Source organism: Carassius carassius, chromosome 9 (genome assembly GCF_963082965.1).
Source record: "Carassius carassius chromosome 9, fCarCar2.1, whole genome shotgun sequence".
In the NCBI taxonomy this organism is placed as follows: domain Eukaryota; kingdom Metazoa; phylum Chordata; class Actinopteri; order Cypriniformes; family Cyprinidae; genus Carassius; species Carassius carassius.
The window spans coordinates 8838430-8851332 of record NC_081763.1 but is presented as its reverse complement, the minus strand read 5'-3'; the positions used below and the strand labels follow the sequence as shown (position 1 = coordinate 8851332).

Below are 12903 nucleotides of genomic sequence, written 5' to 3'. Positions count from 1 at the left end.
GTTAAAATTAAATGTTGATCTTCATTAAATCATGTTTTAATTATCTTTTGTCATGCTTTATAGTACGCTTATTTCGATGTGTTGACTAGCATAAAGTACATGTAAAGTATGCGATTTTAATTGATCTGTAGTTAAAATAACAATAAAGCTAATATATTTTAAATTCATCACAAGTGTGTAATTAGAACCATATTTGAATACAATACACAAGTTTCAATAGAAATTAAAATTTTCATGCATATTAAAGTAGTTTATCATGAACGCTTGTCAGTACACTTACCATATTTCAACGACAATAGAAGTAATTATGAAATTACTTAAAAAGAGGTACTCAAGTCCTTCTTAAATGGGTCAAAAACATTCTAACATTCTGCATTTAATATAAATTTTACTCAATTTCCATTAACTTGCATTTCTAAGTGTCCAAAAACACTACAGTCATTTCACACTTAATGACACGATTTCCGTACTGTTTTCAGAAGAAGTATGCTAAAGTGTGTAGGGTAACTACAAACAGTTACATGGATAGTTGCATTTTAGAGTCTGCTTCTAGCATTGTTGTTATCTGTAGTCGTGAAGTACATGTTCAGGATGAATGTTTAAATGTGACACGTGAGACTTGAATGAAGTGGGATCTGTGCAGGGTTGGCGTCTGCGACTGGAAACTGCAGCTACAAGGCGCTTATCGAACATCTCGGCTTGGGCAGTGATGACACTCAGATGACGTCCCTGCGGCCTGTGCTTAACTGGAAAACCCCTACCCTTATTTATACAGACCTGTATGTGACCTCCATCACAGGAGTGGTAAACACAGCTTGATTGAACTGAATGCCATGACACAGGAAGACCAGCAGCTGTATATCGCCACTCAACACTTCTTTCTTTCTACAGGATGAAAAAGCCCAGAGCCTCTCAACACAAGTAACAATTGCGCATGTAAGTGTTTTCAAACCTTTTCACACAATTATAAAACTTGTACATTCTGAAGTTTTCTTTGGAAGTAATATTAATAACAGCTAATTAATATGGCGAATTATTCTACATTTGTAACCAGCAACTTCTTAACTGATTAACCGAAGCAATACATTGAAAGGTCTCATTATTTTATGTCAGATTGAAACATTTGTGTATATAATTTGTGGCCCTGGAGCACAAAAGCAGTCTTAAGTCGCTGGGGTATATTTGTAGCAATAGCCAAAAATACATCTTATGGGTCAAAATTATAGATTTTTCTTGTATGCTAATCATCATTAGGATATTAAGTAAACATCATGTTCCATGAAGATGTTTTGTAAATGTCCTACTGTAAATATATTAAAACTCAATTTTTATTAGTAATATGCATTGCTAAGAACTTAATTTGGACAAATTTTAAGGCAATTTTCTCAATATTTAGATTTATTTTATTTTTTTGCATCCTCAGAGAAGTATCTTAACCAAATATTGTCTGATCCTAACGAACCATACACCAATGGAGCACTTATTTATTCAGCTTTCTATTATTTATGATGTATAAATCTCAATTTAAAAAAACATTGACCCTTGTGACTGGTTTTGTGGTCCAGGGTCACATTTGTAAGTAAAATGTTTATGATTCCAAGGAGGAAAAGGAGCTTTGGCCACTATAATCACTGTTAAATAATCATAACTTTTCAGGGTTGGTTCAATGAGTTAATCAAATGGAACCCAGAGGACTTCTGTGGAATCACAATATGTCCATTTAAAAAGGATATGGTTTGGTCTCCAGACATCATCATCTCTGAAAGGTCTGAAAATGGCTTTCTTTATGTACTGTAAATCAGAATGATTTGTTACTTGCAGAAAACTATTAAGAGTTCATATGAGGAGTTCCTTAGAGGAGGAGTTCTTTGTATTACGAAAACATTCAGGAAAACGTACCAGTCCAATTAGTTTTGAATGACATGAGGGTGGGAAAATCATTTGAGGTAAACCATACCTTTAAAGTTGACTTCTGTTACTTTGTTTTGTCTATTCAGCATCAACACTGAGTTTGCAACAAAGGAGAATCAGTATGTCCGGATGAATAATCAAGGCATTATAATGACATCTAACACTTTTGCTGTGACCACAGCCTGCAAGATGAACCTGCACCGCTTTCCCTTCGACGTCCAAATCTGCACTTTTACCCTCCAGTCTCCGATCCATTCAAGTACATTTGAAACTCATAAATCAGGGTCGATCAGTTGGGCACAATTCAGCCCTGAAGAACTCAGTTCAATGACGTAAAAATAAATTATTCACACCCACAAGATGTTGTGTTTGTATTTGAATGACAGGAAGAGCAATATTACAATTCAGATCATAAAGAACCATCATGAATTTGGACTAAATATGCCTATTGGTGCACAAGCTCAACTCATATTTCACCTGCTGGACATTCAGTCACTGTAATGTCGTGTTGTGTTGTGGTGTTTTCTCAGATGAGGAGCTCTTAATCCATCCGTTCTCCGGTGCATCAATCCTGACCCTCAGCTCCAAGCAGGCCTTTCAGACTCAGGGAGAATGGGAATTCCTCAGTATAAACATGTCTAAAGCCAATGTCTCTGCTCTAGGAGAACAACAGGATCTGCTGATATATAAGGTACAGAGCGAACATCACATCCGTCCTGCTCAGAGTCATGCTCGTGTTAAAACTCTCTCCATAGATGAACGAGTACTGTACATCGTACTTCTAAATAAGAAAACAAGCTTTTCAGTAATTGCACATCTGATGTACAACAGCACAGCTGAGATACTGGGATCAGATGTTGTGACCGCCGTTAATAGACCGAACAAAAAAAGTAGAAGTAGTTTCTCTTCTTTCTTGCAGATCACCATGAAGAGGAGGCCTTTACTATATGTCATTAACTTTCTAATGCCGGTATTTTACTTCCTTATTCTGGATTTGGCCTCCTTCTTCATCGATTCAAGTGGAGGAGAAAAGTTGGGTTTTAAAGTAACTCTGCTTCTGGCTATTTCTGTGTTACTGCTGCTTCTTCAAGACATGCTGCCCTCTACTGCCAGTGATATCCCCCTGATTGGTGAGAGTTGTGCTGATCATTTACTGCACTTCACAATCCATTTTGAGATTTAGGTTTAGTCAGCCGGCAGTGACATTGTATAATGTTGAATATCAAAGTCTTCTGTGTTTGTTTGTTAATGCGGGATTTGTGGACACATCAGTGTTTTGGAGTTTATGGAGAAAAAGTTATAGTTTTTAGGTGGAAGTAAAAAGATCAAATTAGAGCCTTGGGGGTAAGATGGGCCGCCCAGAGTTGGCACAGAAGTTAATAGTGTTATTATATTTAAATGCAATACTATTGCAATTAATGGGGTCATTATTTAACGTCTCCATGAATTAGAGGTACATTTCAGACATCTTAGTTATTGTGTAAAACCAATAAATTGGCGTTCATAGTGTTGCTAGTGAGACATATCTTTAAATGTTTTAAATGTATGTATTCATATGCCTATATTTAAGTCATAGATGAATTGCACCTTTCAGATTCTATTTGTCTGTCATTGGCTACTCAATTATTCAACTACATAGTCCAAAAAAAAAACAAACCCTGAATAATTGATTTAGTATTTTACATGAATGACACTTTTAAAACATGAATTGCACATAAAACTGAAATCCGTTTAGATTTAGAAGGCTTCTTACCCCTCTTTTAATGTATTTGACATTTTGTGCTATAACAACTATGTCGTTCAGTGTATTAGTATTTTTTTTTTTAAATAAAACAAAAAGTTTAGAAATAACAATTAACTATGATAGTATGTCATTATTTGCAAAAAAAAAATGTTGAATTTCTTGTCTGTTGAATGAAATAAATACAATTTGATTTTTGAAATTCGATTGCTTCATTCACATATTTAATTGCTATTTATATGTGCATCTTTTGGTGGTTTTCATAGGGGTTTATTGTGTGGTCATTTTCACTCTGATTGGCATCAGCGTTCTGGAGACCATTCTTATGAATTTTCTGATGGCTAAAGCAAATCAGACAGATGCAGGAAGACCAACGCAAAGCTCATCTGCTGTTTCTGGTAAACATTTACCCAACATCTGAATATGAGGGGTTTAAGCTTATTAGTTTTATAGTTAATTCTAATAATAATAATAAAAACAGCTGCAGACAGGGAAACATGTAAATCCATTTTATTCCATTATGAGCCCTTAAACAGAAAGTGGTCCTTGGTATCTCTTAAGTTTATATGATTCCTCTCACAGATGCCGTGAAGGACACTAAGGGCCCTGCGGACTCAGTTACAGACCGTCATGAGGAGCAGCTGTATGCGCTGGACGTTCTGAAGCAGATCCTCATGCAGTTTCAGGCTTCTGCTACTCATCAGAACCAACAAGAGAAGAAATCCCTGAGCTGGACCAGAGTGGTATCAATAATCAATCTGATCTTCTTCTTTCTGTATGTAACCACAGTTATTGTGTTTCTGATAACGCTGTCTGAGGCTTGGTTCATGTGAGTAAATGTCCACTTATGGACCTCTACGTGAGATGGAAAGGCTTCTTCTGCATGACTAGATTATGATTAGAAATAGCCAGTGTTGGTTTTCCATGTTAGTTTATGCACGTTATACTATATAAGGCAGTGATTTGATATACTTATGAATTGGAATCCATTACTAATTAAAAACCACATGACAGAAATTGTAGCAATGTATTTTGAGAATTAACAAATTTTTGTTAATTTTATCTGTCTAATTGGATTATATTTTATATTACACGTTACTTGTCTTTCTTTAGCTTCTTTAGACATTGGTTGCATTTTTAAGTGCATTTAACATAAGTGTCATCCAGTTGTCAAACTTAAGTAAAGTAAAAGTTGTAAAACTAATACACTAACTTCTCATCACTGAATAGAAATAAAATATAAATAAATTAAAAAACTTTTACCATATATACAAAATGTTGTTGTTGTTGTTGTTTTTATTTTGAGGAAATAGACTAAACGTATTCATGAATTCAAGAGGAGCTACACACATTCACCAAATTCATTCATTGGGTGTTTAAGCATGGTAAGGTACCATCCTGAAATACAAGGAATGAATGAATTAAATTCAGCAACACTGACATCAAAAACAAGGTTTTTAATTTCATTGACTACGTCTGTCATTTATTAACATAAAACACATTGTTTACATAATTGCAATCGTAATATCATTAGAAGTACCATAATATCATTGGTAGAGAACTATAGTACGCAGATAAACTTTTTATTAGGATCACGCACTGTCAAAAATGAGTTCATGACCATATTAATAGTCATTTATTTTCAGATAATGTCTCTAGTGGTACCACTATAGATCTTGGCATTACAAATGCAGGAAAAACAAAGAAATACATTATTATGCAAGCTGCAACTATATAATGAAGAAATATTTTAAGATTAATATTAAATATTTATTATTATTTAAAATGAAAGATTTTAATACTCTCACAAAAAGTAGGGCTCACAGACTTTGCCCTACTTCCAGCTTCCCACGGTGCCCTGGAGTCCCAGACGCTAAATCCACCAGTTTTCATAAACAATATATGTTGCTTTCTTATGAGCCATGTAGGATAAAATGTCAGGACACCGGCTATGAAGAATCCATCTTATTAGGAAAAAATATAGATTTAATAGTAACAATAAAAAAATTGCGGTACTTATTAAAATAATCACCCTTTACTTAAATATATGAACGCAGAAAACCGCTGTTAACGGGTTAATATAAAGTTTCCCATTCTATGACTAGTAAAATAATGGCAACTCAAAGTAGCTGAAAGAGCTGACTGAGTCTTCTTTTTGTGTGACAGGTTTCAGCATTAAGGCACAATACTGCCACCTGGGAGCTCAACCAGGTACTGACGCTGAAGTGTTTACATGTGGTGTTATCATAAGAGAACTGTTCATTTTAAATAATGCGGTTGTCGCTAATACTGATATATCGTCACACAGTAAATAAACACGATATCGATAATTGTTGCTTTGAATATCACGGTTATCGTCAGGTGTATATACCGGTATATTGCGACATCCCTATTATATATAAGACCTTGAATAATCTGTTCAGGGATAGATAGATAGATAGATAGATAGATAGATAGATAGATAGATAGATAGATAGATAGATAGATAGATAGATAGATAGATAGATAGATAGATAGATAGATAGATAGATAGATAGATAGATAGATAGATAGATAGATAGATAGATAGATAGATAGATAGATAGATAGATAGATAGATAGATAGATAGATAGATAGATAGATAGATAGATAGATAGATAGATAGATAGATAGATAGATAGATAGATAGATAGATAGATAGATAGATAGATAGATAGATAGATAGATAGATAGATAGATAGATAGATAGATAGATAGATAGATAGATAGATAGATAGATAGATAGATAGATAGATAGATAGATAGATAGATAGATAGATAGATAGATAGATAGATAGATAGATAGATAGATAGATAGATAGATAGATAGATAGATAGATAGATAGATAGATAGATAGATAGATAGATAGATAGATAGATAGATAGATAGATAGATAGATAGATAGATAGATAGATAGATAGATAGATAGATAGATAGATAGATAGATAGATAGATAGATAGATAGATAGATAGATAGATAGATAGATAGATAGATAGATAGATAGATAGATAGATAGATAGATAGATAGATAGATAGATAGATAGATAGATAGATAGATAGATAGATAGATAGATAGATAGATAGATAGATAGATAGATAGATAGATAGATAGATAGATAGATAGATAGATAGATAGATAGATAGATAGATAGATAGATAGATAGATAGATAGATAGATAGATAGATAGATAGATAGATAGATAGATAGATAGATAGATAGATAGATAGATAGATAGATAGATAGATAGATAGATAGATAGATAGATAGATAGATAGATAGATAGATAGATAGATAGATAGATAGATAGATAGATAGATAAAACTAAAACTATTATATCTTACCATAACCTGAAATCTGTATCCACTGGCAATTTTTCTGTTGCAATTGCTGCCTCCTCTCTCTCATTCGTACTCAACCTCCTGAGGCCTGATGAGATACTCTCAACCTATAATGAATCTATTTGTAATATTCTGGATGACCTTGCTCCACTAAAAACTAGAACTTTCCTTTCTCAGTCTTCTCCTTGGTTCACCCCTGAACTTAAAGTAGCGAAAGCTGAATGGAGGTGTCTTGAAAGACTTCATAAAAAATCCTCCCTTGCTACGCATGCTATTGCTTTCTCAGATTCAGTAGTGAAATATAAAGAAGCACTTAACACTGCATGCACTACCTATCTCTCTACTTTCATTAATAAAGCCAAGTGCAAACCTAAAACTTTTTTTCTCTGAGATCAACTATCTTGATAAACCATTGTCCATAGCTACTGTATTAATGCCTCTGTTGATCTTTGTGAAAGCTTTCAGTCTTTTTTCCTACATAAAATTTATTACATTTAACCAAGACTTTTCTCCATCTCTTTCTCCCTACCTTTCTCCATGTCCATTAGGTCATCCACTCAATACTTTCTTACCCACAAATATATCTGCGGTGGAACAACTAAAAAGACCTAAAAGTAGTTGCCATCACCCCAATCCTTAAGAAACCTGGTCTTGACTTGATAACACAGATCTGATTTTAAATCAGTATCAAACCTTCCATTTGTCGCTAAAATACTTGAGAATATAATTCTCAAGAAAATCTTTATGAGCAGTTTCAATCTGGTTTCCGTCCCTCTCATAGCACAGAAACACCACTTTTAAAAGTGGTTAATGATCTCTGATTCAGGTGCCCACAGAATCCTGGTTCTCCTTCATCTGAGTGCATTCTTTGATACTGTTTTCCACTCTGTTATTCTTTCTCGACTATCTGTTATAGGTATCACTGGTGCTGCTTTTCAGTGGCTAACTTCATTTCTATTGGATAGACAGCAATTTGTTAAGATATATAAGAATCTTGCACTGTCATTATTTCTCGTGGTGTACCCCAGGGTTCTGTACTTGGTCCACTTCTATTTCTCATTAATGTGCTGCCACTGGGTCAGATCATCAGACGTCATGGTCTCTATTTTCACAGCTACGCTGATGATATTCAAATCTATTTTACAAAGTAACCAAACACAGTTTGCCCCCCCCCTCCTTTCTATTGTTTTCTGTCTTCAAGAACTTAAAACTTGGAGGTAAGAATTTTTTTTACATCTAAATGCAGACAAAACTCCTGTTGGTTGGCCCTAAATCACATAGCTCCTCCCAGCATGACATCTTCATAGACATTGATGGTGTCCAGGTTAGGCCCTCAACAACTGTACGAAGTTTGGGAGTGTTGTTTGACTCTGTGTTACACTTTGATTCCCATATTGGTCAGATTGTTAAATCATGCTTTTACCAATTGTGGAATATTATTTGTATATATCCCACACTTAATTTTGGAGATGCTGAAACTATTATCCATGCTTTTATAACCTCCAGATTGGATTACTTTATCTCCTTCTATAACGGATTACCTGCCAAAGTTATTAATCACCTCCAAATGGTAAAATCTGGTAAGACCACCATCTTGACATAATAGCTTGTATTTTTTTGTGAAACGTCTTTGGGCTCTTGACTGTCTGTATTTTGTTTGCCAGTTTGCTTGTATTATTTTTTTAAAAAATAGATTAGATAGGCATTATCTCTAGACATAAACAGTGTAGTTTATTTAGAGATGTACAAGTTACTTTTATTTCAAAGATGAAAACAATCAACATGTTCTTGGCAAAAATGCTTGATTCTCAAACAACAGCTGAAGTAAAATCTTTGTTTAACTAGTAAAAACTTATTTAACTATTATAAGGACATAACTGCTTTATTACACCATTCAATCATTAAAATCACAGAAATGTGGTATGAAACAACAACTACATGATGGCAAAAGAGTGTCAGCTGAGACAAACTGTAAATGTGGGATTAAGTGGTGCACGTTATTAAAGGAAGGTGTCCTTCATAACGCCAGGCTGCTCTAGCACAGTTTTCCTTCGAGCCGATGCTTCCAAGATCTTCTTGCGTGGCCCTAGCTGGATGCGGATGCCTTTAAGATCATCATCTGAGCAGAGCATCAGGGCATCAAGATCCAAATGTTCACGGGTGAACACAGGACCATAGTCCAACAGGCCGATTGAGGCCAAGAAGGAATCCAAGTGTGAGGTCTCCTCTTCCTCATCCAGACCGATCTCTTCTTCATTCCAAGGAAGCTCTGAATCCTTGTCCAAACCCTCCAGACTTTCATCCACAGTTTCAAACAACTCTTGACGGATGAGGTAACCTAGGTCTTCTGTATTGCCACTGGGGAGGTCTTCAGTGTCCAAGGTCATTTCCATTGAGAAGTTCCTGCGGAACACCATTTTACCGAGACCTGGCCTTTCGAATATAGACTTGACTTGACTGGCTCCCTCGTCGTCCAAATCTCTCTCTACATCATCGTCATCATCCTGAATTTCATCCTGCTCATTGAAGACCTCAACAAAACCAGGTTTCTCTTGTGAGCCGCCTTCTTGTTTGACAAAAATGACATTGCCATCCCCTTGTCTACTCACTGTCCCTTTGTCTTTCTTTCCAAATTTGTGCTGGAGGGTTCCCTTGATTGTTGACGAATTCGATCCATTGGTGTCTGCAGCAATGAGTTTGGAGAACTGTTCTCCATTCACGCTGCTCAAGGTACCTGATCCAGAAAGTGAACTTCCGTCTGAGACAGAGCCGCCACGGTACATCTTATCCATCTTACTCTGATGTCTCTTCTTGATGCGTTCACACTGCTTCACTCTACGCTCTGCATCTTTGGTGGCCTGTTCTTTCAGACGCGCCACCCTTTTGGCGCTCTGGCCTGTCTGTTGGGCGGCAGCAGTGTCCAGGAAGCGGACGCAGTCCATGTGATCTCGAGAGGCAGCCACGTCCATGGGAGTGTGGAAATCATTGTCCAAAGCAAAGAGATTGGCTCCGAAGTTCACCAAGAAGCTGACGATCTGCATGTGACCGTTTGCAGAGGCATGATGCAAAGGCGTGTTCCCCCAGATGTCACTTTTGTTTGGATCCCCCCTGTAAGACATAGATAATAAAGAACAAGCATTTTAGTAAATGTATAGATCAGTTGACTACTTGATAGTTAAAAATTTAGCAGCTTGCATCCCTATTACTATTTGACATTCTTAGGATTAAGGGTTTGTCGAAACAATCAAAAAAGGTAGTTTTTTAACGGTTTGAAGAGAGGTGCTGTTATTTTCCCATGTGATCAGTGTGGAAGCGATAAACCTGGCAGAAATGTCCCACTGCATTAAAGGAGGGACTTGAGCCACATGTAGATAATATCATAGATTTGGGGACGGGCTCTTTTGACTGAGACTAGTAAGCAACCACAGAGAACGTTGTAGAAACCAACTAACAATGCCTTCACAACCACCTGAGGTACTTGAGACCACATTCTCATGCTCTTGGTCTCTTCATGTACTCTGGAGCATGTGGACTTATAGTCTCGAGTCCAGTCTTGAGTACTGGAAGACTGTGGTCTTCATTCATCCCAAAGAAAAGCATTTTGACACTTTCTGAATTGCACTCAACCCTTTTCTGGACTCTGAATCGAATGAGCCGGTCTCAACCTAGAAGTTGCAAGGTGCTCAGCAATGCTCTGGATCCCGATAGTACTTTGAAAATTTAGTATTTGAAATTTAATGCAAGGAAATAAAGGTCCATTGACACCAGTGATGAAAATTATAATAGTAACTTTTTTCTGAAATTTTTTTTCCCAGCTGATGAATGATTGACAGCCAATCAGAATCCACCCGACTTTAAAGAGACGACCTAACTACTGTGTGTTTATAGTAAACAGGTTGTCCATTGGTGTGGACTCTAATATAACTGTAGTTATCATTGTAGTTATTGTTCTCGTTCTGAACAGGCCTTAAAGTGCACCTTTTATGCTTTATTGATTTGACCTTTCTTTTAGTGTGTAATACAGCAAAGTTACAAAGCACAAAGTCCAAAGGGAGTTAATCACTCCACACTTACCAGAAACACCTCGTGTGTAGTCCTGCCATTATTTTTGAGACTTTGCTACATCACAAAAGTTACATATTTGCATACTGGCTGCATTGGCCTGCCCTCAAAGAAGAGTTGGGTAAGTTATTTTGCTATAATGGAGAGATGCTCGCATTGTGGGACTTTGGCTCAAAATGGTAAAGCAATATTGGCGCCAGTTCATAAATACTGTTTACAGCTTCTCCTGCAGCCTCGGCAGCACAAAAACAGGGCTATTACATTTCCTAAGTGATTAACCAGTAACAACAAACTGGGCCAGCTGACCAATCAGAGCAGAATCGGCTTTTCAGAAGAGACCGAACTAAAACAGGACATTTCAGGCAGGGGATGAAAAGAGGTTCTGCTGAATTTTTTTTTTTTTTTTACTTTAAAACATGTAAACAAACCCAAAAGTAAAAGGATGTGTAAATGAACATAATACAGGCACTTTACAGACTACCATTTAAAAATAACTACAATCTTTGGCACTTCTCAGATGCCTCATTTGTCCCCAGCAGCAATTAAAATTCCACCCGCACATATTTTCCTGTGATGAATATGATGCTATAACCATGCAAACAGTTAATATGTAACCTGCTGTAAAATAAAAGTCCACAGGGACACCCATAAAATATCTGATTACAATATCTACAAGAGCTTATCTCTCTAAACAGCATCTGTTCATAGGTAGATGAGACACACAAGGCGCAAAAGCATTTTTTTTTCCATTACAAGAAACACCCCTGTCTGGGTTAGCATTCAACACACAGTGCTTTTAGAAAGGTGCTTTGTACTGTTTGAGAGTCAGTCATGGCATTCAGTATGCTCTATGTCATGAGATAAGCCTCAGTTCCGCACAGAATAAGTAAACGCTGCACTGGACAAACTGTGAAATGATGAAGAGGCCTATTGTTTCAGATTTATATAACTAATTTGGCTGATGAAACTCTTGGCGTCAGCTCTGGGAACATTACAAATGGAGTGATAATTGACTCATGAAGTACACAAGTAAAAAGACTTGCCCAAAGGTCATAAAACTGGTTAAATCCGGAAACTCATTTGTGATTTATCATAACCCCCAGTGAAAAAGAAGTACACTTCAGCATAGTTTTGAAGTAAGCACTTATTACTGAAATCACATACTTTAGAATATTTGTGTGTTGAGAAACATAGTCATCAATGTGTCTCTCTTCAAGAAATACTAATAAAATGTTATCTGGACATACAGTTTTTTTTTTTAAAGATATAGTCTTAAGATTTGAAGTACTCTACAAGTGCACATGATCCCTTTAATGTAAAGTCCTAGATTACAAATGTTGATATGTAACAGATATCTATAGGCATCTATTCTTAAAAAACAATCGCAAGACATAAAGCAAGGTACTTTAACTAATTTGACTATTATTCTGGTTGAACCTAAACATGTAGATTTCAGTTGTTAAACCCATAGCCATCAATACAATGTAGAGGATCAGTCCAGAAAGTTTTGTACAGAGCCGAGAGGTTTTGTGAGCTCACCCTCTACTGCATACGAGCTGCAGAGCTTCGATGTGTCCGTGGTACGCTGCCCAGAGAGTGGGGGTCATGCCATCCTCATCCGGGGTGTTCAGGTCTCTCCTCGTGGCTTCTTTCAGAAGATCCAGATAGCCATCAATGGCTGCTTTGTGATACCGTGACATGATTGTAATAACGATCTCTCTTCATCAGCAAGCACATATATTTTGTGAAGTATTACAGGACCATCTTTGCAGACATCCGGCATGCTCTGTCTCTTCGTCTAAAGGAGGAGAAACTCTGATCACACTGCT

The 12903-nt window shown here is 36.4% G+C and overlaps 2 protein-coding genes across 2 annotated transcripts; one reads left to right on the top strand and one right to left on the bottom strand.

Moving 5' to 3' along the window:
* Positions 1-267: 267 nt before the first annotated feature.
* LOC132148516 (5-hydroxytryptamine receptor 3A-like) lies at positions 268-5144 on the top strand. The gene is made up of 8 exons (XM_059557207.1): positions 268-804; positions 892-936; positions 1657-1766; positions 1998-2170; positions 2442-2602; positions 2831-3041; positions 3919-4050; positions 4235-5144. Exons 1-8 carry the CDS (start codon positions 721-723, stop codon positions 4483-4485), a joined length of 1167 nt encoding a protein of 388 aa, XP_059413190.1. The 5' UTR covers positions 268-720; the 3' UTR covers positions 4486-5144.
* A 3744-nt stretch (positions 5145-8888) lies between these two features.
* Positions 8889-12903, bottom strand: LOC132148515 (ankyrin repeat and SAM domain-containing protein 4B-like). Its single transcript, XM_059557206.1, has 2 exons — positions 12614-12903; positions 8889-10120 (listed from the first exon to the last, which is right to left on the bottom strand). Exons 1-2 carry the CDS (start codon positions 12772-12774, stop codon positions 9013-9015), a joined length of 1269 nt encoding a protein of 422 aa, XP_059413189.1. The 5' UTR covers positions 12775-12903; the 3' UTR covers positions 8889-9012.